The 24,134-nt window shown below is 65.3% G+C and overlaps 2 protein-coding genes across 3 annotated transcripts; both read right to left on the reverse strand.

The window, feature by feature from the left end:
• Window positions 1–10,029: 10,029 nt before the first annotated feature.
• Window positions 10,030–17,507, reverse strand: SLC25A10 (solute carrier family 25 member 10). Of its 2 annotated transcripts, XR_013961250.1 has the most exons (12): window positions 17,290–17,504; window positions 14,937–15,056; window positions 14,341–14,455; window positions 14,209–14,257; window positions 14,057–14,098; window positions 13,124–13,167; window positions 12,826–12,896; window positions 12,458–12,550; window positions 12,169–12,246; window positions 11,065–11,121; window positions 10,282–10,938; window positions 10,031–10,153 (listed from the first exon to the last, which is right to left on the reverse strand). XR_013961250.1 is itself a non-coding variant. In XM_080681238.1 (11 exons), the coding sequence occupies exons 1-11, from the start codon at window positions 17,380–17,382 to the stop codon at window positions 10,837–10,839; spliced, it is 864 nt and encodes a 287-aa protein (XP_080537364.1). In that variant the 5' UTR covers window positions 17,383–17,507; the 3' UTR covers window positions 10,030–10,836. The 2 variants fall into 2 exon arrangements, 1 of the variants encoding a protein (XP_080537364.1); XM_080681238.1 differs by having other exon boundaries at window positions 10,030–10,938; window positions 17,290–17,507.
• Window positions 17,508–20,856: 3,349 nt separating this feature from the next.
• On the reverse strand, window positions 20,857–24,111 carry MRPL12 (mitochondrial ribosomal protein L12). Its single transcript, XM_080681248.1, has 5 exons — window positions 23,642–24,111; window positions 22,848–23,034; window positions 22,571–22,654; window positions 21,335–21,472; window positions 20,857–21,248 (listed from the first exon to the last, which is right to left on the reverse strand). Exons 1-5 carry the CDS (start codon window positions 23,713–23,715, stop codon window positions 21,132–21,134), a joined length of 600 nt encoding a protein of 199 aa, XP_080537374.1. The 5' UTR covers window positions 23,716–24,111; the 3' UTR covers window positions 20,857–21,131.
• Between the last annotated feature and the right edge of the window lie 23 nt (window positions 24,112–24,134).

Genomic DNA, 24,134 nt, shown 5'->3' on the forward strand with positions numbered 1-24,134 from the left:
CTCTATCCCTCTCCTTTCCTCTCTGTAAAAAATCAATAAAATATATTATTAAAAAAATAATAATAAAAATAAATAAATAAAAGACCATGGAACCGCCCTGACCAGTGTGGCTCAGTGGATAGAGCGTCGGCCTATGGACTCAAGGGTCCCAGGTTCGATTCCTGTCAAGGGCATGTACCTTGGTGGCGGGCACGTCCCCAGGAGGAGGTGTGCAGGAGGCAGCTGATCAATGTTTCTAACTCTCTCTCCCTCTCCCTTCCTCTCTGTAAAAAATCAATAAAATATATTTAAAAAAATAAAATAAAATACCATGAAACCTTTCAGAGGAAAACGTGTACAAAGTATCAGTTGCTTCAAGAACCAAAACATTACCTGGTTCGGGTGGCTCAGTGGTTGGACATTGACCTAGGAGCCAGGAGGTCAGGGTTCGATTCCCGGTCAGGGCACAGGCCCGAGTTGTGGGCTCCATCCCCAGTGGGGGGTGTGCAGGAGGCGGCCGGTCCATGATTCTCTCGTCATGGATGTTTCTCTCTCTCTCCCTCTCCCTTCCTCTCTGACATCAATAAAAAGACATATACTAGGTATACGTCAAAAATGAACTAAAATTCTGATGCTCGCCCAGCTTCCCCCCAACGCTCCCACTGAACGGGGGGCTGCGCGCGGCGTTTCCAGACGTTGGTCACAGGGTGGGTGTGGAAGAGGTGTGTCGCATCCGCCGGACCTTCTCCAAGGTGCAGTGTGACGGCCGCGGGCGGCTGCCTCTGTGCAGCGTGAGGCTGTTGACGATGGTCCCGTTGGTCTCGTTGGCCCCGGGAACGCGGGTCGGCTGACCGCCTGCCGCGCCGCCCCGGGGGCGTGGGGACCCCTTCCCCCCCCCCCCCCCCCGCTCACGTGTCTGTGCAGGACTTGGGTTTACCTCCTGCCCCCCCTTTCCTTTCTTGCTTTGGCCCCTCCCTGGACAGGTCCCCTCGCACCCTGGGGGGCTCTCTGGGTGCACCCCTGTGTCCTCGGGCGCGGAGGGGGGGGGGGCAATCTGTTCTTCGAAACGATTGTGTCCATTCACAGTCCCGCAAGCAGGGATCGCTGCTCCTGGACACACTCCCCAGCCTGCAGGTTATTTTCAAGTACACATAAGTGTTAAAAAATATATTTTTATTGATTTCTGAGAGGGAGAGAGAGATGGAAACATCAATGAGAGAGAATCACGGACCGGCTGCCTCCTGCACGCCCCCTCCTGGGGATCGAGCCCGCAGCCCGGGCCTGTGCCCTGACCGGGAGCCGAACCCTGACCTCCTGGTTCCTAGGTCGATGCTCAGCCCCTGAGCCCCGCCGGCCGGCCGGGCCGTAGTGTTAGTTTCCCAGCTTGTCTTAGGGGGTCACTGAAGCGTGATTGACATACAGAACCATCACCCTTGGGAAACGCCCAGGTCAGTGAGCCCAGAACGCGTGTGTGACCCCGGGAGGCGCTGGGAGGGCCGCAGGTCCGGACACCGGGCGGCATGGAGGGCGGGAGGCACGTGGTGTGGGCGGAGTGAAAAGGACCCACAGGGCTGTGGTTGGGGGCCAGTCTGATTCAGCCCAGTTCCAGATCTAATGCCCCCCAGTGGCTCCCCGGTCCTCCCCCAGGCCCCTGCCCCAGGCCCCGGCCCTCCCATCCTTCCCAGCATCCTCTCACCCCCTCTGCAGGCCTGGCTGGTTCTGCTCCAGCCCAGGCCTGGCCACGCGGATGGGCCTGTGGCTTACCCGTTCCCTCCGGGATTCGGGGCCTCCCGCCCTGCTCCCTCCTCTGGCCCCTGCCCACCTGTCCCTGGCCAGTGCTGTCACCCCCAGCCCCCACGCTTGTCATTGACCCCAGCCTGGTACCCTCCACAGCTGCGGCCCCGGGCCCCCTCCGGCCGCCGCCGCCGCCATCCCTCTAAGTGGCCTGATTCAATCGGCGGCCGGCTGGATGCGGCTCCCCGGAGCCTAACGACCTTGCTGGTGGCTCGGGGCGAGAGGCACCGGCGAGACGAGGCCAGGGCCCAGCGCCCTCCCAGGGGGTGGGGGGCCACTTGGGGAGAGAAGAGACACAGAAGGTCCCTATTCCAGGCTGGACTGTGTCCCCCAAATTCACGATGAAGCCCGATCCCCAGCAGCTCAGGAGGGTCTGTATTGGGAGGGAGGGCTCTACCGAGGGGCGTAGGTAAAATGAGGTCATTAGGGCCCGGCGGCGCGGCTCAGGGGCTGGGCGTCCACCTAGGAACCAGGAGGTCAGGGTTCGATTCCCGGTCAGGGCACAGACCCAGGTTGCAGGCTCGATCCCCAGTGGGGGACGTGCAGGCAGCAGCCGATCCATGATCCTCTCTCATCGTTGAGGTTTCTATCTCTCTCTCCCCCTTCCTCTCTGAAATCAATTAAAATAATAACAATTGCCCTAACCGGTTTGGCTCAGTGGATAGAGCATCGGCCTGCGGACTGGGGGGTCCCGGGTTCGATTCCGGTCAAGGGCATGTACCTTGGTTGCAGGCACATCCCCAGTGGGAGGTGTGCAGGAGGCAGCTGATGGAGGTTTCTAACTCTCTATCCCTCTCCCTTCCTCTCTGTAAAACACCAATAAAATGTATTTAAAACAAATAAAATAATAACAATAATAATAATAAAGTGTGGAGGGAGGAGGAGACAGGCCCAGGGGCGGGGGCAGGGGGCTGGCCAGGCTGGACGTGTCTCCTGTGAGATCAGAGAACCGGCTGCTGACCAGCTCCCTGAGGCCCAGGGACGGGAGGGGGCGTGGGGGCGTCCGAGGGAAGACCGGCTCCCTCAGGGCAGGATGGCGGTGGGGGGCCTGCGGAGCCGAGGTCCCCGCTGTCTGTAGGGTGATGCTAAGGTGGGGTGCTCGCGGGGCAGGCGCCGATGGCCTCGGGGAGCCCTCGCGGCAGGAGCTGGACACCGTGTCCTCGCCGAGGGCCTCAGCCACCCACCGCTGCAGAGCAAATCACCCCAATGTGTCCGCTCGCAACAGCCAGCACTTCTCACCACAGGGCTCCTGCCGTCCCTGCGGGTCAAGGTGTCCGCTGAGCTGCAGCATCTGAGGGTCCTGGAGGGGCCCTGCCTAGCTCCGCCGTGGCTGTCTCAGGCCTCGGTCCTTGCGGGTCGCTCACTCGCTCCTTCCTCGGGCCAAGCAGGATGGTGGCCACCGTCCTCCTTGAGCCTGATCCCAGAACATCGCCTCGGCCAGGTCCACGCGTCCGAGGCACGTCCATCTGTCCGGTCTACGCTACAGGGCGGGGCCGGGGTTCACGGGACAGAGTTTCAGTTTAAGAAAATGAGGAAGTTCTACCCCAGCCGGCGTGGCTTAGGGGTTGAACATCGACCTAGGAACCAGGAGGTCAGGGTTCGATTCCCGGGTTGTGGGCTCTGTCCCCAGTAGGGGGCGTGCAGGAGGCAGCCGATCCATGATTCTCTCTCATCAATGACGTTTCTATCTCTCTCTCCCTCTCCCTTCCTCTCTCTCTAAAATCAATTTTTAAAAATATATATATTTTATTGATTTTTTACAGAGAGGAAGGGAGAGGGATAGAGAGTTAGAAACATCGATGAGAGAGAAACATCCATCAGCTGCCTCCTGCACACCTCCCACTGGGGATGTGCCCGCAACCAAGGTACGTGCCCTGGACGGGAACCGAACCCGGGACCCTTCAGTCCGCAGGCCGACGCTCTATCCACTGAGCCAAACCGGTTTCCGCTCCACTGATTTTTTAGAGAGTGGAAGGGAGAGACAGATACACCGATGTGAGAGAAACACATCGATTGGTTGCCTCCTGCACGTGCCCTGACCAGGGCTCAGGCCAGGGAGGAGCCAGCAACCCAACTGAGGTCCGTGCCCTTGACTGGAATCGAACCCGGGACCCTTCGGTCGGCAGGCCGATGCTCTATCCACTGAGCCACACGAGCTGGGGCACACCCTCAGATTTAAAAAAGAAAGGAAGAAAAGGAGGGGTTCTGGAGATGACGCTGGTGACGGCTGCACGTGTGAACGGGCTTCGTGCCCCCGAGCTGAGTGGCGACACCAGGCTCCCAGCGCACGTCCCGGTCCCAGAGGCATCACACCCGCTCAGGCCCCGCCCGCGCACCTGCGGGAATGCTTCTGCCCTCGGCGAGTTCACCTTCCTGAGCGGAGGGTCGGCCTCGACCTCGATGGACACGCAGGGTCTGAAGTGCAATGGAGTGAGGTGTGCCTGACTCAGATCCATGATGTGTTAATATCATTACGTTATTTATCACCCTTTACCGTAATAAAACAATTTTTAATATATATTTTTATTGATTTCAGAGAGGAATGGAGAGGAAGAGATAGAAACATCAATGATGAGAGAGAATCATTGATTGGCTGTCTCCTGCACACCCCCTACTGGGGATCGAGCCCACAACCTGGGCCTGTGCCCTTGACTGGAATCGAACCTGGGACCCTGCAGTCCCCAGGCTGACGCTCTATCCACTGAGCCACACCAGCTAGGGCAATAAAACAATTTAAAAAATATTTTTTTATTGACTTCAGAGAGAGGAAGAGAGATGAGAGAGAGAAACACCAATGGTGAGACAGAGCCATGGACGGGCCGGGCGAGGGCGCTGGGCCCAGGGCCACCCTAAGGCTCCCGCCAGGGCCAGCCCCCCCCTCCTCGGTGGGGCTGCTTCCGGCCGAGTCCTGGGCATCTCAGCTCCAAGCGGCTGCAGGATGGTGGATGGGAGCAGGAAGGGGTCAGGTGTAGGCTCACCCGAGGGTGCGTCTCCCAGGGGGAGGCCTCAGAGCCCACAGCGGCCAGGCCTCCAGCGACACAGGGGCCTGGGGCCCAGCCTGGGCGAGGGGACCTGTGGTGGGAGGTGGGTGCCGCCCGCTCTTCCCTGCTGCCGGTGCGGCCCCTGCAGTGGCTCTGCGCGGTGGTGGCTGGTCCTCCAATCCCCACCTGGGGACTCAGTGTTGGGGTGCTGGGTAGAGGCCACCCAGGGGGGTCCAGGGTTCCCCAGTAACCCTCGCGGGGTTGGAGCTGTCGCCTGGGAAAGCAAGCTGCACCCAGCGGCCTTGGAGGGTGAGAAAGGACTCAGTCACATGCAGGAGCACGGGGGTCAGAATAGGAAGTGGGGGTGCAGGCCCTTGGAGGGGACACACGCTGCATCCTGCGTCCAGCGCCCCCAGGCCGGCTTCCTCTGCAGAGCCCGCTCCCTCCAGCCCCCCATGTCCCACCTGCACCCCGCGGCCACCCCAGTCATGCACCAGAGGCTCTCTCCACACGCTGCGCGCTCTGCTGGGGTCTCCCACCCAGAACCCCCCTGTGGCAACAGTCCGCAGGACGGACACTCCTGGCTGGACAGACTGGTCGCACGGCCTGGACTCGCCCTTCCTCCCTCCCCAGCAGCCTGCGCTCAGGCCACACGAACCCGCTCGCCCCGCACGCCCCGCCGGTCCCCTCGGCGCCCCGCACGCCCCTCCTCCGCGCCCGGCTCCCAGAAGCGCAGGGCAGGTCGATATGGGCCGGGCGCCTCCAGTTCGGGGAGCCCTCAGGGTGGGGGCCCCGCCGGCCGAAGCCTGCGCCCTGGTCCCGCCCGGCAGCCCCCCTCCCTCGGGCCCTGCTGCCTCCTCCGCCGGGCGGGCAGCTTGGACCGGATCTGGGCCTGAGTTTTCCAGTTCCTCCCGTCCCGGCCAAACCCCGGAAAAGTCTCCCTCGGCCGCTCCTTCCACCCCGACGCCCCGCCCACCCGCTCCAGCCACGCCCACCAGATCCGCCGGCCACACCCACCCGCCCCTCCGGCCACGCCCACCCGCCCCGCGGTCAGCGTCGCCCGGCTGCCCCCCAGCGGCCGTGCGGGGAGTGACAGGCTCTGCTGTGTCTGGGGGGCCCTAGGACTAGGTGGTCACCCCCAACCCAGGCTTCTCCATCCTCAACTGGGTCTCATGGGGGGGAGACGGTCAGTTTCGGGGTTTGGGAGACACCACTATAAGAGGGCGGTAGGAGTGGCCCTGCGGGGGGGGGGGGGAGGCCATGCTGTGCCTGGGTCACCTTGGGGTCAGTGATAGGGTCAGGGGTCATGCTGGGGTGGGTCAGGGTTAGGGGCCATAGATGGTGATCAGTGGCACTCATAGTTGTTAGGATTTCGCCTGATTTAAAAAAAAAAAATTATTGATTTCAAAGAGGGAGAGGGATAGAGAGAAACATCAATGAGAGAGAACATCATTGATTTAATGTATGCCCCCTTCTGGGGATCCAGCCCACAATCCGGGCATGTGCCCCGACCGGCAACCCCTTGGTGCATGTGATGCCGCTCAACCAAGTGAGCCACCGACCAGGGCAGGAGTGACTTTTTCTTCTTTTTAAAAACCTACGTCTAACCCTGACTGGTTTGGCTCAGTGGATAGAGCGTCGGCCTGCGGACTGAAGGGGCCCAGGTTCGATTCCGGTCAAGGGCATGTACCTTGGTGTGGGCACATCCCCAGTGGGGAGTGTGCAGGAGGCAGCTGACGGATGTTTCTAACTCTCTATCCCTCTCCCTTATGTCTAGCTTTGGCTGGTGTGGCTCAGGTGATAGAGCATCAGCCTGCGGACTGAAGGGTCCCAGGTCTGATTCCAGTCAAGGACACATGCCCGGGTTGCAGGCTCGATCCTCAGTGGGGGGGCGTGCAGGAGGCAGCTGATCCATGATTCTCTCTCAGCATTGATGTTTCTCTCTCTCCCTCTCCCTTTCTCTCTGAAATCAATTAAAATATATTTTTTTTAAAAAATCACTGAGGCCTGGGGCTGGAAACCCCACCGGCCCTTTGGCAGGAGGGCGGGAGCCACCCGCCAATGACACGCCCAGTGAGAAGCCGCCAGGCCTTAGGGGAGTCTGTGCTTATTTGAGCCAAACCGGCCACACAGGCGTGGGAGCAAGAGCCCAGGTGCTCCCGGGAAGGGCCATTCGCGGCTGCTTCCACGCATTTGTAACCAGGGGGGTGCGCCCTGGCCGGTGTGGCTCAGGGGACAGTGTTGGCCTGCGGACTGAAGGGTTGGATTCCGGTCAAGGGCACGTACCTGGTTGCAGGCGCCATCCCTGGCCCTGGTGAGGCACCAATCGGTGTCTCCCTCGTGTGGCTGTCTCTCTGTCTGTCCCCTCCCTTCCGCTGGAAGAACATCCTCGGGAGAGGATTAACCAAAGAAGAAAGAAGAGCAGCAGAGGGTGGAAGGCGTACAGGAGGGGGAGGAAGCCGGGCGGGGGGGGGGGGGTCCGATTCTGGGCTACGTCCTTCTTGAGGGTTCATCCCCGGGAGGCAGTACTTCGGGCATCTGCCCGGTACGTGCCTGTAGCCACAGCGCTGACTGCGGGCAGACACCAGCCTCGCACACGAGAAGCCCCGGCTGGCCCATCTCCCGCAGGGCCTGCCCGGCTAGGGCTCCCCTCGCTGGGAGCCACTTCCTGTGGACCTCACCTTCTGTGCGGACACCAGGCAGGACGCCCCGAGACGGAGCCGTGGGGAGCGGAGCAGCTCCTGCCAGGAGGCTGTGGCTCGAGCCCCGCACCCGGGGGGCCTCCACCCGTGGGAGGCGGGGTGACCTCTGGTGGACCTGAGGGGTGAGGAAGCTGTCCCAGACAGGACAAGGCTGAGCCCCTGCCCGCACTCAGATGACACACACAGGACAGGGCCCGGACCCCGGCCGTGGAGACGGTGCGTGTGAGGATGGGGCCGGACCGCGGCGCATTCCCGGGTCACACGGAGGCCTCCCTCCTCCCGAACTCTGAGTGCTCAGCCTCTGCTTGTCCCCGTCCCGTTTTGCCCCCGTCTGCACATCTTGTCATGTGAGCTCTGCCCTTTAGCTCCGGGGTCACTTCTGCGTGTGCGGGGAGGGTCCAAAGTCGCCTTGTGCCTGTGCCTGCTCGGGCTCCGGTGCCGTTTGTTGAAAACCCTGCGTCCAGCCGGGCCGGCATGGCTGTGGCTGAGCGTCGACCTATGAACCGGGAGGTCAGGGTTCGGTTCGATTCCCGGTCCCCAGGGTGGGGCGTGCAGGAGGCAGCGGTGATTCCCTCTCATCATCGATGTTTCTCCCTCTCCCCTCCGCTCTGACATCAATAAAATATATTTAAAAAATAAACCAAGCCTGGCTTTCCCGCTGAATCTGCCTGGTGCCCTCGCTGAAATTTTTAAAAAATATATTTTTATTGATTTCAGAGAGGAGGGGAGAGGGAGCGAGCGAGAAACATCAATGATGAGAGCACGTGCCCTGACCGGTTTGGCTCGGTGGATAGAGCGTCGGCCTGCGGACTGAAGGGTCCCGGGTTCGATTCCGGTCAAGGGCATGTACCTGGGTTGCGGGCATCTCTCCAGTGGGGGGTGTGCAGGAGGCGGCTGATGGATGTTTCTCTCTCATCGATGTTTCTAACTCTCTATCCCTCTCCCTTCCTCTCTGTAAAAATAAAATAAAAAAAAAAATAAAAAAATGATGAGAGCACGCTCCCACTGGGATCCAGCCTGCAACCCGGGCATTTACCGACCAGAATCAAACCCGGGACCCTTCAGCCCGCAGGCTGATGCTCTATCCACTGAGCCACACCAGCCAGGGCATTTTGTGCAGCTTTTTGTAAACCAGTCTTTCTTTAAGGAAAAGGCCTGGGCTGATGGGAAAGGTGGGGCTTCTCTCCCACCCTCCCGCGGCCAGAGGACCCAAGGCGGGGGCAGTGGGACTCCCGGAGGGCAGGGCTGGCCTAGGCCCCTCACACTCCAGACTGGTGCTGACCCCACACAATAAGGGCTGTGGGCCCTGAACCAAAAACTCCCCTGGGAGGGCCCTGCGCCCAGCCTTTGCTATGCCGGGTACTCTGTGCCAGGAGGCCCTGGGGAGCTCTGCCCACGCCCTCCTCTGTGCCCCGGAAACCTCATCCCGTCCACCCCACCCTCTGCTCTCTGCCCTGCACTGGGCCCCGGCCAGGCCCGTCCCTGCCAAACCGCCTAACCAGACGGGGCACTTTCTCCCTCGGTCCTGGTCCAGCAGGCGTGGCATCATGGGGGCCAGGCTGGGAAGAGGCTGGTGAGATGCCAACTGCCCGCTGCCCAGGCACACTGGCACGCAGGTGATCGATGCCAGGCTGGTGCTCCGTCAAAGCAGCTGAGGGCCAGGTGGCCGAGGCCAGCGGACCCACCCGTCCTCTTCACGCCCACGAGGCTGCTGGGTCGGCGCCACTGCAAGGCCCTCACAGACGCGAAGCGTTTCCCCACCAACGACCCGACTCCCAGGGTTTGCTCCCGAATGCTCCAGCAGAGGGCCCGGGAGCTCCCGCAGAAGCTGGGAGGGAGGTGGGTGCGGAGGGCCCGGGAGCTCCCGCAGAAGCTGGGAGGGAGGTGGGTGTGGGCGGCTGGCTTGAATAGCAGCCTCATTGAGGTTCCACGGCTTTCAGCGTGGTCACAGCTGTGCAACCATCGCCACCTTCTACAATCCTGCTTACCCGCTCGACGCTCCAGACCGGGGTCAGGGCCCTGAGGTCTGGCTGCCCAACTCCCCACCCCACCGTCTGAGGGCCTCCCGCCCAGGCTCTCCCCAGCCCTGGGCTCGCTGGACCAGCAGCCAGTGTCCAGGAGCCCGGCTGGGACTCGGGCGCCTCCCACAGCGGAGAAGGGGAGGACCACCAGCTCAGCTAAGGGGTCTCCCGTCCCTGGTGCCTGCTGGGAAGGGGGCCTGTGGGTCCATGGTGAGCGGGACCTGGAACACAGCACCGACCAGACCTCCCAGCTCGCACACCTACCCAACCCCATGCTGGTTTAGGGCTGCATCCCCACATCCCCAACCCCTCACCCACACCCCAGTCCCTCACCCACACCCCAATCCCTCACCCACACCCCAGTCCCTCACCCACACCAACCCCTCACCCACACCCCCAACCCCTCAGCCCACAGGCCTCAAGGCACCAGCCAGGGCTGGGCTTCCCACCCTGGGCCCCCCGTGAGTCTAGGCCTCCTGGGAGGGTGCAGGGGGCCCCGTTGCCCTTGAACAGCAAGGTGACCACAGACCAGCGGGCAGCCTGGACACAGGGACCGGATGAACCAGGGCAGCTCACTGTCCTTTATTGCCGTCCCTGCCACCCCTGCTGGGGGCGCAGCCCCGAGGCCGGGAGCCGAGGGATGGGGCCCCGGCTCGTTTGGGGAGAACAGGCCGCGCTGCAGCAGAGCCTGCGGGTTCTGGCTGACCAGCTGCTGGGGCCTCGGGGCACCGTGTGCAGGGAGGCCCCGAGGACCCCCCAGCCCGCCTCTGCCCGGGAGGGGGCGCAGCGCGGCCAGTGAGGGACGGCTCAGCCCAGGGACAGCAGGGGCCTCTGGGTGCTGCGTGTTGAAGCAGCGGGGGGTTGGCTGGTGTGGGAGGGGCACGGGGCCCCGCACTCGAGCCCGCGGCGCCCGTCCGTCCGCACCTGCGTGTGGTCCGCTGACCTCAGCTGTGGGCTCAGCTCGCTGTGCGCATCGTGGAGGCCGCAGCCCCGGGGCAAGGGTGCAGCGCCCGCTGTCCGAGGGACGTGCTGAGGGCCCCTGGGGCCAGAGGGCAGGGACCCCAGGAAACCGGACAGCCCAGCGCACCCACCTCGTGTTAACCGCCCGCTGGGGAGGGGAGCGGGGCCTGGACGCCTGCCTCTGCGTGTGGCCCGTGTGCAGGGCAGGGAGTGGGGGCGGGTGGGGGAGGTGCAGCTACGGGGTGGGGGCCACGCTGCTGGAAGGCGCTCTGACCAGGCAGGAGGCCAGGTGGCCAGCGGGGAGGAGGGGCGGCCGAGCCCGGTGGCAGGTGCGGGCTCAGGGCAGCGCAGGCCGCGTGGCCTCGGGAAGGAGCAGGCAGGGCCGGCGCTCCACGCCCCTCAGGACGGCACTTTGACGCCGAAGTGCTTGCGAAGCTGCTCCAGGAACACGAAGGTGAGCACGGTGTGCGGCATGAGGCGGATGCCGGCCGGCACGAGGCCCTGGGTGGGGGTGGGGGGGCGGAGTGAGGAGCTAGGGGACCCCAGCCCCCACCCACTGCGCGCCCCGACCCCCGGCACCACCACCCTCCCCACCACTGTGCCACCCGTGCCCCCGCTCGCCCGAACCTTGTAAAAGGCCAGCGGCCCGAGCTTCGCGGTCTCCATGGTGCAGTGCAGCACGCCCTGCGGGGGCGAGGGAGGCAGACGGAGCGCTCTTTCCGCGCGGGGCACCCCCTCCCACAGCCCGGCCACAGCGCCCCTTCCGCGCGGGGCACCCCCTCCCACAGTGCCCCTTCCGCGCGGAGCACCCCCTCCCACAGCGCCCCTTCCGCGCGGGGCACCCCCTCCCACAGTGCCCCTTCCGCGCGGAGCACCCCCTCCCACAGTGCCCCTTCCGCGCGGGGCACCCCCTCCCACAGCGCCCCTTCCGCACGGAGCACCCCCTCCCACAGCCCGGCCACAGCGCCCCTTCCGCACGGAGCACCCCCTCCCACAGCGCCCCTTCCGCGCGGAGCACCCCCTCCCACAGCCCGGCCACAGCGCCCCTTCCGCACGGAGCACCCCCTCCCACAGCCCGGCCACAGCGCCCCTTCCGCGCGGGGCACCCCCTCCCACAGCCCGGCCACAGCGCCCCTTCCGCGCGGAGCACCCCCTCCCACAGCCCGGCCACAGCGCCCCTTCTGCGCGGGGCACCCCCTCCCACAGCCCGGCCACAGCGCCCCTTCCGCGCGGAGCACCCCCTCCCACAGCCGGGCTGCAGGCCAACAGCTGCGTGCAGTGACCCGTGGCCAGTGCACAGCGCGGCCGGACTTTCAAACAGGGGACAACGTGTGAGCCAAAAGGTCACGGCTGCCCGGCCGACTGCTGATGCGGCAGAACCAGAGCCCTGAGGGCGGGGAGGGGGTGGGGGGGCGCCGACTGGGGTGGGGAGAGCGGGGGCAGGGCCGCAGGCACCTCGAAGACACAGAAGTGGGCACAGGCGGGTTGGGTGATGGCCATGGGCACCGTGGAGCCCAGGCCGTGCTCCCGGGTGGGCACCGGGCCCTGCCTGTCAGTACGTCAGACTCTGACTCAGGGCCACAGGGGGCCAGGGCTGCTTGGAGGCAGCGGGGCAGCAGCTGGGAGGGACCGGGGCGGGGGCGGGGGTGGGGGGGGGAGGAGAAGAACAGCTGTCGGCCACCCCAGGGCCAGGACCTGGGCACAGGGCAGGGACCCCCGGGCCCCGCTCACCTGGTACTCGCCCTTGGAATTCATCAGGCGGGTCTTCAGCACGTCCAGGGGCTGGCACAGGACCGTGGCGCATCCGCCCTGGGGGCGGGGGGGGAACGTCACCAACGGGTCGGCCACATACGATGCCTGGGTGCCCCTCAGCCCTGCCCAGACCCCTGGGAGGCGACCCGGGGCTGCAGGGGCACTGACCACTCCAGCCTGGGCCGGGGTGCCCTCTCCTGGCCTGGCACCCCCAGTCTGAGGGGGCCGTCCAGCGCCCCCGCCCTGCCCCGCCCCGCCCGGCACTCACGGCGATGAAGCTGGCGATGAAGTGCGTGAAGATGCCGTCCGACAGGTACCCCGTGCTCAGGACCAGCTGCTTTGCCTGATCGTAGCAGGACAGCTGTGGGGTGCAGGGAGGTCAGGGAATGCCGAGGGGGCCCACGGGGACACCACCCAGGTCACCCAGCACCTGCGGGCGTCACCTGGAGCACTGGAGCCGCTGGGCAGGTGGGACCCAGGCCGCGAGGGGCTGCCCACGGCCATCACCCGACCCGCCTGTGCCCACTTCCCAGTGCCCACCTGTGGCCCCACCTTCCTCTGTGGTCTCTGGGGGGGGCTAGGCAGGGCAGGACCCCGGAGGCTCCCCAAGCCCCCCTTCCCCCGTAGAAGGCCTACCTGGCCCACAGTGACCAGCATCCCCCGACTGGAGGCCATGGTTGCACCCGAGAACAGCTTCCTCAGACCCTCTGCGGGGGGAGAAGGTGGGGCACCGGCCACGTCCGTCAGGTTGCCCCAGCTCTGGACGATGCTGCCTTCCCCTCTGCCTCCGCGGGGCTCTGGGCTCCCGGCTGGGGCTGCCTGGCTCCTGCCCGGGTCCTGCTCCAGCTCCTGCCCCTGCCCCGGCCCCTGCCCCAGCCCCTGCCCCGGCCCAGCCCCGGCCCCAGCCCCTGCCCCACCAGGGCCTGCTCCTCACCTTCACGGGCCACGCGATACAGGCCGTCCAGGGCGTGGGCGTAGCTGCCGGGACACAGAACGGGCCCACGTGAGGCACCCCCGACCACAGCTCCCTGGGGGGGTTCCCCAGGACGAGCCCTGAGACCCTCAAGGAAGCATAGGGGAAGCCAAGGAGCCAGGGCCTGTTCCGGAGCTCAGAGCAGTCTCCTCCCTCGGGGACCTCGGCCCCAAGACTCCAGAGACCCACAGGAACACACCTGGGCACTGGCCCGGGAGCTGCCCGCCCTGAGGCTGGCCCTGCTGATACCAGGACAGGAGGACGGGGCGCCCTGGTCCCGTCACCAGGTCCCCTCCCGCACGCTCTGCCCGGCCGGAGGGTGCACAACAGGCTGGCTCGGAGCCACCTTCCCCCTGAGCTGACGCCCGTGACGGAATTCACCTGGGCGTCTGCCCACACACAGGCCTCAGCGCTGACAGTGCCTTAGACGTCATGAAACGGTGCTTTTATCACCAAAAAAAGTCCCAGCTCCTAACCCCTTTGAAAAGCCCAACGCAGCCCTGGCCGGTTTGGCTCAGTGGATAGAGCATCGGCCTGCGGACTGAAGGGTCCCAGGTTCGATTCTGGCCAAGGGCACATGCCCGGGTTGTAGGCTCGATCCCCAATAGGGGGCATGCAGGAGGCAGCCGATCAATGATTCTCTCTCATCATTGATGTTTCTCTCTCTCCCTCTCCCTTCCTCTCTGAAATCAATAAAGAAATATATTTTTAAAAAAAAAAAAAAAAGCCCAACGCAGGCTTCTAGGCCATCCTCCGGGGAACCATGGGCGAGGTGCCGACGGGAAGCAGACCGCCATCAGCCCTGGTCCCAGACCCCCCAGGAAAGCCCCAGCTGAGTCCCCGCACAGCGCCCACCAGCCACACCCCAAGGGCAGAACTCAGCCCACGACTCACTTCCGGCGCTGGCTCTGGGGCAGCTTCATGTCATTCTGCATCCTGAAACGAGGACGCGGCTCAGGGGGTGGCGGGGCTCCCTCGGCTTGCCCCACGGGCTCGGCCGGACCCATCGGGGGACAGCAGAGACCCTGACCTTAGGGGCCACTGACCTGACGTTGACCATGTCGGCGGGAGTCCCCACAAAGCCTCCGATGCAACCTGGCAACAGACGCAGACCCAGCACGTGACCCGCAGTGTCCCTGCTGCCCCGCGGCCCTCTAGCACCCCGCCGCCCCACTCACCGCTGACAGCACCCAGCAGCACCTTCTTGTAGAAGGGCAGGGGCCCCTCGCTGCCCTTGGCCACTCGGTCCCGCACTGTCTCGTAGATGGCGAACCGAGTCAGGGAGTAGGTCATCTGGGGGGGAGGGGCCGGCTCAGAGAGTGCAGGGGGAGGGGCAGGACAGGGCAGGCACCACGTGGACCCCTGGGCCCTCCCCACCAGCTGGCTGGGCACACGGGCATCACCCTGACCACGGGGACAACGAGGAGCCCTCCCAAGGCAGCACGGCCAACAGCTGGCTGAGCCCCTTTGCAACCCCTGCCCCTGCCCAGGCCTCAGTTTCCCCATCTGGAAGTGGCAGTGTCCAGCCGGCTGTGAGGGTGGGAGCAGCACACCCCACGCCCCACGCCCCGCGCCCACCCAGGGGCGCCAGCTCCCCAGGCCCTGGGGTTCCTCCCTCCTGAGCAGCCTCAAAAAGGAGAAAGCGGCTTCGATGCCCACGGGTGCCCACAGTGGGCAGGAGGCACAGCACGTCTGAGCCAGCCCTGCCCTCTGCCCCGTGGGCTGCTCAGCGCGTGGGCTCCGGGGCCCAGACCCGCGGGAGCCCGGCAGGCACCTGTCGGCACAGCGAGGCGCTCAGGCCGTTGTAAAGCGCCAGCACGCCGTCGGAGCGCACCACCTGCAGCGCCATGCCCGTCATGCGCATCCTCACCTCCTGCTGCGTCTGCAGGTGCACCTGCGGGGCAGGGACACACCGGCTGAGTCCTTTGCCACAGCCTACGCTGCTCCCCTCCCCGACACAACCCTGTGGGCCACAAGCTACCACCTCCCCGTGGAGAGACGGGAAACTGAGGCACAGGGGAGCAAAGGGGATGGCGCTGGGACACATGCCACGCCTGCCACCAACCTACTGTCTTACAAGCGACAGCCCCAGGGAGCTGGTGCACCCACCAGGCACGTGAGCGTCCTCTGGGCACCTGCTGTGGGTGGGGATCATCAGCCCCATTTTACAGACGAGGAGACCGAGGCAGGACCCAGCAGGGTGACTCCAGAGCCCCACTGTTCAGCCTACCTCACTTCTCAGGGGACAAGATTATGGGGACTCAGAAGCATGGGGCCTGGGAGAGGCAGGTGGGGCCCGGGCGGGGCAGAAGGGAAAGGCCGCCTCAGGCGGTCACACCCTGCGGGGCAGGGCCGGCGTGGGCAGGTCACGGAGCCGTGCCTGTTTCTCTCGTTGAGCTGTGAGGATGAAGGGACTCAGTGGGTACACCCTCCCCCCGCTTCAGGCTCTTCCCGGGGCGTCCGGGTGGTGGAGCAGCAAAGGTGGGGATGGAGAGGGCTTGTGCCCAGCTCAGGGACACAAGCCGTGTCCTCCTGCTGCCCGCGCCAAGCTGGGCAGGACAGTGGGCACTGGGCCTGCGGTCAGGGCGGCCACGCGGGCAGCGGCTCCCGTCCAGGCAGGAAGAGGCTGAGGATCAAGTCAGGACATGAGACAGAGAAAGATCCAGGAGCTTTAAAATCATTTCCCCAATGACCACGCTGAGAGGTAAAAACCGAGCCCGGGCCTCCTCCAAGGCCGGCCTCCACCCCTGGCACGAGGCCACATGCTCCCCGGGCTCATCCTGGCAGCAAAACAGCACCCGGGGGCGGGCGGGAAGGGCAAGGGGCAGAGATGCCCGAAGGGGCCTTGGACACTGGACGGGGGGCTAGGCCAGCCCGGGCTGGGAGGACTCTGCAGCCTTTGGAGGCTGTGCCTGCTCCTGGTCAGAGCCTGACCCTCGGGGGGGCCCCCTGTGGTAGGGGTGGGGACCCGCGTGGGCATCCAGAAAGCAAATAACCAGGGTGAGGGAGGGCTCTTCACTCCAAACCAAGGTGCACCTTCCAGCTCACCACCGTGCCCTCTGGTGGTCAGTGCACCCTCCAGGCCCGGGGGCGACTCCCAGGCCAGCCAGGTCTCAGGCCCGGCAACTGGGCTGCCAACCTCAGCTTCTGCTACCCGCAGGGCAGGCACCCTCAGGTCCCTGCTCACCTGATACTCGCCCTTGGAATTCATCAGGTGGCATTTTCACTAATGAGAGAGGCAATCCCCTCCCTTTCGGAGAAGGGCTGCTGAGAGAAGCATGCTCACAGGCAGGGGACGCCCGGGGTTGCCGGGTCAGCCCCGCCCCAGGAGTCCATTCCTCCCAGGGAGCCACGTGGGCACAGACAGCTGTGGGCACAGACAGCTGGGGGTGGGGGCGAGAAAGGGGGTGGCCGGGTGGCCGTCCCTTGCCCACAGCCCCACGTGACACGGTGACCATTCCCTGGGCGGCCTGCGGTTTGTGTCTCGGCCCTTTCTCCTTTGTTCTTTGTGGTGAGACAGGGCAGAAAACAACCCTCGTGGCTGGCCCTGGAGACAAGGAAGTTTTATCTTATTCTGCCCCATAAGCAGGGCAGCACCTGTGTGTACACGGGGCCACCCAGGCTCCCGCACCCGTGGGCACCGGCCAGGCACCCACCAGTCCAGGAGGAAGCAGCCCAAAGCGGGGGCGCCTGTGCCACTCGCCCAGGCCACATCCCTCCTTCCCCTCCCTCCGCCGTGCCAGGCCCCCGCCGGGCAGGGGGGGCAGCTGGGTCCGTGCCCTGGGTGCGCGGGAACCACCCCTCAACTGTCATCGGGAGGGACAACGTCCTCGGAGGAGCGGGGGGAACTGGCGCGGCGAGGCCAAGTGGCTGCCGAAGGTCACAGGTAGCGAAGCGCAGGGCTGGGAGGGACAGGCCTCCGGGGGCCGGGACACCGGGGCGCCCACCCCCCGCGGGGACAGGCCTGGGGCCTCCCTCCATCCCGCTCTCGGCGGCGTCGGCGGGCGGGGCAGCGAGCCCGTAGGCTGCGGTCCTCGGGGCAGGGCCAGGCCGGCCGGTGCCCGCGGGTGCGGGAGCCTGGGTGGCGCGGAGCCCGGCCCCGCTGCCGCCCGCCCGGCCGCCCTCACCTTGAGCAGGTCCAGCGGGTGCGTGCAGCAGGCGGCCCCGGACGAGGCCAAGCCCCCGAAGTACCAGCGCGACACGCGCGCCTCGGCCGCCATGCCCGCGGCAGCGCCGGTTGCCCGGCCTGACCCGACCCCGCCCGGACCCCGAGCCCGACCCGGACCGGCCGCGCCGCCCCAGCGCCGGGCTCAAAGCGCGTCTGCCACCCGCGCCCCGCGCAGCCAATACGCCCGCGCGGCGCGGGGCGGGACCGTATCCGGGGCGGGGCCGACGAGACCACGCCCCTGAGTCTTAAAGGGACCGCGGTCGCACGGACGGGCGGCGGAGCCGTGGATTCCATTGCCCCGTTCTGCAGGCCGCGCGGACTTCTGAGCCTGCTGCGTGGGCCGCCCCGATGCCCCCAGGTCCACCCCACGCCTAGGGCACGTGGCTCTGCCAGCCTCCGCCTCCGCAAGCACCCGCCCCGCAGGTTGGGGTCCTCCCTGGACACGTGCAGTTGCAAGAAGCAGCAGAATCCCCTGGGACCAGCCGTGGTTTCAGTAAAACTAGGGGCGAAAGGCAATTCCGAGACCAGACACCGCCTCAACCCGGACTTCCCAGCCAAGTCCGGCCTCAGGCCTCCCTCTGACCAGGCAGCCCCGGACTGGAGTCCTGGGAGACAGGCCCGGGTTCCAGGGCCAGGCTCGGGCCCCCAGGCGACCATCAGCAGGGTGCCTGCCCCAGCCTGGCCCAGGGGGAGGCACCCACCTGCCTGTAGGCTCCCACGCTCATCCACCCCCCAGCCAACAGTAGGAAGTGCAGGCGGGCCCCTAGCCCAGAGGGAAGCCCAAGTCCCCGGGCCACTTTCAGGCAGGATCTTGGGGACCCAGGCGTTCTCTGCCGGAGCAGCCTCCACTCAGAGGGGGCACAGCCAGACCCCTTCCCCAAGGCAGGACCTACTTGCTCGACCACTGCAGCCCCCAGCCCAAGGGAGAAGGGGGAGGGGCACTGGGGAAACCACTCCTGGTCCCCTGAACCCGCAAAGCCTGGCCTCATGGCCTCTGGGCACCAGCCAGTGTCCAGGATGTGAGCAAACCCGCCATTTATTGAACTGAAGTGGCCACTTGGGAGACTCTGGAGCCAGGTCTTCCGGAGCACCGCGGCCTCTGACCCTGAGGTCATCCGCTGGGAAGTGAAGAGCCGGATGGTGTCCGGCCCAGAGATGCTGGGATCCTGGGGGCAGGGGGAGGGGCAGGTTGGCCACAGGGCAGCTGCCGGGTCTGAAGGGGGAGGAGGGCTTAAGAAAGATGTCCGCGCGGAGGCGCTCAGCTGGTTGCTGGTTGGATTCCTGGTCAGGGCGTATATGGAAGGCAGCCCATCGGGGTTCCTCACGTTGATGCTTCCCTCTTTCCCTTCCTCTCTCTAAGCATGTCCTGGGGTGTGGATTTATTTTTAGAGATGTCAGATGCAAACTAGGTAAGAACACCACCCAGGGGCTCGCTGGGGGAGGAGGGAACCAGAGGGGAGGGTGGGGGCTCACAGGAAGCCCCACCAGGAAACGGAGTGGCTCTCACAGCTGACCCACAGGCTCGGAGATGACAAGCCAGAGCTGCCCTGGCCCGGAGGGGGCTGTGGGTGGATGCCCTTTGGCGCACCTACAGGGCCAGCCAGCGAATGCACAGGTGGGTGGGAGCAGTCAATGTTCCTCTCTAAATCAATGTTTAGCAAACAGAACACCAGAACGAACAGCCTGGGAGGCAGGAGACGTGGCCCCTGGCAGGTAACCCAGGGAAGTGAGGTGCCGGCCAGCCCACTCCCTGCCCCACACCTGCCCCATTCGCCGTGGGATCAGCCCCGGTGAGGTGCTCAGGCCCTGACTACGGAGAAGCAAACAAGCTGATGAGTAGGGGCCTCTGAAGTGGGAGTGAGAGACCTCCGGGGTCCCTCACGATGACAGCCCAGGAAGCAAGGGGCCAGGGCCCGAGGGGTGTGAGGGCTAGACTGGGTCCTGCCGGCAGGGACCCCCCAGTGCTCACTCTGGGGACCGTCCTCCAATTGGGAAGGGCTGGCAGGAGGCTCAGCAGCCTGGACACTTTAAGAATAAAAATGCAAAGAGCAGCATCTGAAATGCAGTTCCTGGAAAAGACCGGTCAGAATCCGGGAGGTGGGGAATGCGCTATGACTGCGGGTCAGGGACCGAGAACGGCCGAGCGGGCTGCTCAGATGGATCCCAGCCCGGGGCTGACGGGCAGCGACAGGCAAGTCTGAGGACAGGGCCGCCAGCCAGGCCGGGCTCTCGGGTGGGGCCTGGGGTCTGTTCTGGGGCATCTGCACTTTCTCCTGGAGCCCGGCAGGGAGGATGGAGCCACGTGGGTGGCCTGGCAGACACCAGGGTCCCTGGAACGGCCGGTGGGGGCAGGAAGCACGAGTCGGCTCCAGCTCCCTCTCAGCTGTGTGCCGTGACCTTTTCACCGGGCTGGGCGAAGAGCAGGAATGCTAATAATTCCTACTGGGATCTCATGGGGCACAGCTGGGGTGATGGGGCCTCTGCTTCATCCTGTGGCAGCTGTGTGGGCACCGGCGGGGAACTCGGGACCCACCCACAGATCCCCCTCCCAGCGCAGAGCCCAAGGCCAAGGCCAGGTGGCCCCAGGGCCAGGGCCATCCCTCGGAGCACAGGCCACAGGGGCCCCCAGGTCTGACACTGCTATCCGGCCACCTGCAGCACGTCCGGGGGGAGCCAGGAGGGTGGGCAGGACCCTGACTGTGAGGTCGGCTGCAGGGCACCAGGTAGACACAGGTGCTGGCCTCGCCTGGGGTACAGAAGGCACTTGGCTAGAGCGCCCCTGACTGCAGGGTCACTCCCTTTGAGCAGCTGCCACAGGATGAAGCAGAGGCCCCATCACCCCGGCTGTGCCCCTGCTTCCCTGGGAAAGTAGGACGAGGGTCCCTGAGCTCAGCCCACTTCCTTCCCCCAGCCCCCCAGAGGCAGGCAGCTCAGCAGGCCCTGCCCGGCCCGAGGTGGCCCAGCAGCCACTTCCGGGGGGGGGGGGGGAGGCACACCCAGAGATCTGCTGATGGAGAATCATTAACCCTGTGGGGCCGCCAGGGAAGCTCTTCCGGTCAGGGGCAGCCTTCCCGCCTCCTTAGACCTACAAGGTTCAGTGGGAGCACATGGGGGGGAGCCGGTCCCCGGGCTTGGGGACCACTGGGAACACCCACCCAGGAGCTGTCCCACCAGAGGCCCCTCTGGTCCCACAGAACTTGCAGGTCATTCTTCCAACAGGCAAAGGGGGGGGGGTCCCCGCCCTCCCACTCTGCCCAAGGCCCAGGGAGCTCCGGCCAAGGGCAGGGAAGGTAGGCTCCTGGGAGCAAGGCCCCACGCCGTCTTCACTCTGCGGCTGGCGCTCTCCAAGGGCCCAGGGCACAGCCTCACCCCTGCCGGCCGGGGCGGGAGCTGCACACCCAGCTCCTGGGTGAGGATCTGGTATCAGCCAGGCGGCTGCCGCTGGCCAGGCTGTGGGGTCTCAGGACCCAGATGATCGCCTGCAGACCCTCCCCTCCCGCTGCCCAGGACACAGAAGCAGCGCGCGCTCGGCCCAAACCATGTATTTTCTCAGCGGCCACCAGGGGGCGCGTGGTAAACCTGGGGGCGGTCCAGCGTCAGGCCCCGTGCCCACAGGCAGCGCTGCCCCCTGCCCACTCCGTAGGTCCATGCCTGTCCCAGGGCCCGGCTGCCGCGCAGTGGCGGGTGGATGTGGCCTTCTGCTCCGAGGAGGAGGCGCCGGGCAGCTGAGCCTGGGTGCTGGGCGGGGCGGCCGGGCCTCTCCCGGGTCCCAGGGACCCCTGTCCACAGTTCTCGGGGAGCCTACTCCAAGACCACGGTGCCCCCCACCGCCTCCAGCGCGGCCTTGATCTTCTCCGCCTCGGCCTTGGCGACGTTGGCTTTGATCTCCTGGGGCAGCGATTCCACCAGCTTCTTCGCCTGCCGAGAGCCAAGTCAACCAAGTCAAACGCCGCCCGCCCGGGCTCCCTGCACCCCGCCTGCCCGCAGGGGCTGCCCACACTCACCTGCACGAGGTTTATGCCCTGGATGTAGTTCTTGATCTCCTTGATCAGCTTCACCTTGTCCACGGGCTTCGCCTCCGTCAGGCGGACGGTGAAATGTGTCTGCTCCTTTTGCTTGGGGATGTCTTCCTCCTCCACCGCCTGGGGAGGGGGAGGGGGAGGGGCTGGGTGAGCAAGGAGCGGGGAGCAGGCACCTTTGCTCCTGGGCTGCGGGTCCTGCAACCCCAGAGGCAAGCCCCCCCCCGCCCCCCCGATTCTGGCAGGAGGGACGCCCAGCAGGCCGCCCTCCCACTCGGTGCCTCCCCTACCTAGTCCACTCCTGGGTCAGACTGCCTCCCTCCCCGGCCCCCAAAACTCATCCTTTTAAAACTGTAGCTTAGGAGACAAGGCAGAGCGACCCCAAAAGTGCTTTGTGGGCGAAACGACGTGATAGAGAAGCAGTGGGTTCCAACCCCACCAAGTGGCTGGCGGGGGCGGCGGAGCCCCCCGAGATGGGAGGAGTTGGGATCCGAGTCAAGGCCAATGCCCTCCGCTGTGCAAATGGCGCCTGGCTACCTGTGCTTTTGGAGGGGTGCGCAGGGCCCCGCGGAGAGAGGACAGGCCAGAGACCTGCCTCCAGCTTAAGGGAAGGAGACACAAAGGTGGCAAAGCCTTAGTTACTTCTAAGGCTGGTGAGGGTGTGATTATTTCTGCTGGTGGGTCACTTGAGATTTTAAAAGATGACGAATATTGAAAAACACACACATACAGAAAAGCAACAACAAAACCCCACAGATTAGCGTGTGGCTTCATGTCTGCTGGTTTCCTCGCAGACACCCAAACCCAAACCCGTGGAGCTGCCCACCACCTCCTCTCCAGCCTGGACACGCTCCCGGCCTCGTGCCTGGGAATGCCTTGCTCTCTCCCTCAACTCCTCACCCCTCCTCTCCTCACGGCCTTCCTTGAACCTGTAACCCTCCCCTCCCCCAAGCTTCTTCCCTACTTCCCCCCACAGAACTTAGGAAGCCCTACTATTCAACCTAACTTCTTTGTGTCCTTTTCCTCCCATCGGCTCAGGGTTCCCCTCCCCTGGAAACACGGTCCCCAGTGGGCAAGGAGGAGGCCCAGGGAGGCCGAGCAGAGCCTCAGCCGGAGGCACACAGAAGTGCGGGTGTGTTGACTGGTGCAGGACGGAGATGAGGAGGGACAAAGAGAGAAATCAGGACGTGAGGGAAGCTGGGAACTGGGCGCCTGGCTCACCTCGGGGGCTGCAGCGGCAGGGGCAGCAGCAGGCATGGCGCCACCCATGGGCATGAGCCCCACGTCCTGGATCTTGAGCGTTTTCTGCAGGGACAGAGGAGAGCAGTCTCAGAAGCTGGCGGTCACACACAAACACGCACAGGGACGAGGGACGAACCTGGCACATCCTTGCACCCAGGGAACACACTTTCCACAACGGACCAAACCCTCCCCCCCAAATACACCAGGAGCAAGACACAAGCCCCAGACCCCACTGCCCAGGCCCGGCCGGGGATACCTTCAGGAGCTCATTGAGGTCTGAGATCTCCAGGAGCGTGAGGCTGGCAATGTCCTGGACCAGCTGCTGGATCTTGGGGGGGTACTCCTTGGGGGCATTATCTAGGGGTGCACCGGCGAGGGCCTCTCCCCTTCGATGGCTGCTGCATCGCATCAGCCGCACGGTGCTGATGCGTGGAACCTGTTGCCTGGACCCCATGCAAACAGAGCTGTCAGCCCGGCACAGGGGGGTGACAGGCAGTCCAGGCAGGTGGGTGCCATGAACTCAGGTCTAGCCCCTCGGTCCCAACCCAGGTTCTCAGACTCCAGGGTCCACGTCGAGAGCAAGGGGGTTTCCCAGCTACTTTATATTTTGTCCTCTTCACAAGCCTGAGAAACCCACATCATCATCATCATCATTATTATTGCAGGATGTTGCCCTTCACAACTTCCTGGTTTGAATGAACCGTAGCAGCTCACGGGGAAATGCAATCACGTAAGTGCATTTTGCTGCACAAAGCTTTCAGAACCCGGAGCGCCGGATGCAATGTTGGGGGTCCTACACGTCACTGGGCTGCGGGGGAAACTGAGGCCCCGGCAAAGGCGGGAACCCTTCCCATGTGATCTGAGGCCACCCTGGCACTCTCTGCGGCCCGCACGGGGGTGGGGGGTGGAGGGGTGGGTGTCTCCACGCCCAGCTTCCCCTTTGGGACCCGCCGGGCTTGGGTGGCCTCCCGCCCGCTGCCCCGACCTGAACCATCGGTGTCCGGTTGAGGACTCCCCTCTGCCCACCCGGCCCTCGGCAGCCCGCGGTACCTGGCGAAGCGGAGCGCGGCGCCCCTAAGCCCTAGACACGGCCCCCATAGGGGGCGAGCAGCCGCCGGCAGCATCGCTCCACCGGCGGGAAGGTCACACGAGGCTCCCAGGAGGAGGGACGCTCTAGCTGCCAGAGCAGCCGAGTACACCCGCTGGGGAGGACGCTCTAGCCGCCAGGGCCGCCGAGCATATGAGCTGAGAAGGACGCTCTAGCCGCCAGGGCCGCCGAGCATATGAGCTGAGAAGGACGCTCTAGCTGTCCGGGCCGCCGAGCATACGAGCTGGGGGAGGGCGCTCTAGCCGCCAGGGCCGCCGAGCATATGAGTTGGGACGGACGCTCTAGCCGCACCTCGCGCTTGCCTCCTCTCGCTCGCCGAGATTACCCACAAGGGACCGGGGCCAAGGGAGGCCAGTGGAGGCCGAGGGTTAGCGCGGGCTCCGTCCGAGTCGGAGGCGGACCCGGTCCGTGTAGCGCAGCGCGGTGACCCCTGCG

The sequence above is a fragment of the Plecotus auritus genome, assembly GCF_963455305.1.
Source record: "Plecotus auritus genome assembly, chromosome: 7".
In the NCBI taxonomy this organism is placed as follows: domain Eukaryota; kingdom Metazoa; phylum Chordata; class Mammalia; order Chiroptera; family Vespertilionidae; genus Plecotus; species Plecotus auritus.

What these genes read in the sequence shown, in the direction of transcription:
- MRPL12 (XM_080681248.1), bottom strand. Translation starts at nt 23,715, where the DNA reads ATGCTGCCGGCGGCTGCTCGCCCCCTATGGGGGCCGTGTCTAGGGCTT. An exon ending in GCCGCGCTCCGCTTCGCCAG is followed by an intron (nt 23,035 to 23,641) that starts GTACCGCGGGCT and finishes CATGGGGTCCAG; the next exon opens with GCAACAGGTTCCACGCATCA. An exon ending in AGGGCATAAACCTCGTGCAG is followed by an intron (nt 21,249 to 21,334) that starts GTGAGTGTGGGC and finishes GGCTCTCGGCAG; the next exon opens with GCGAAGAAGCTGGTGGAATC.
- SLC25A10 (XM_080681238.1), bottom strand. Translation starts at nt 17,382, where the DNA reads ATGGCGGCCGAGGCGCGCGTGTCGCGCTGGTACTTCGGGGGCTTGGCC. An exon ending in GCTGCTGGGTGCTGTCAGCG is followed by an intron (nt 14,258 to 14,340) that starts GTGAGTGGGGCG and finishes GTCTGTTGCCAG; the next exon opens with GTTGCATCGGAGGCTTTGTG. An exon ending in CCCCAGAGCCAGCGCCGGAA is followed by an intron (nt 13,168 to 14,056) that starts GTGAGTCGTGGG and finishes GTGTCCCGGCAG; the next exon opens with CTACGCCCACGCCCTGGACG.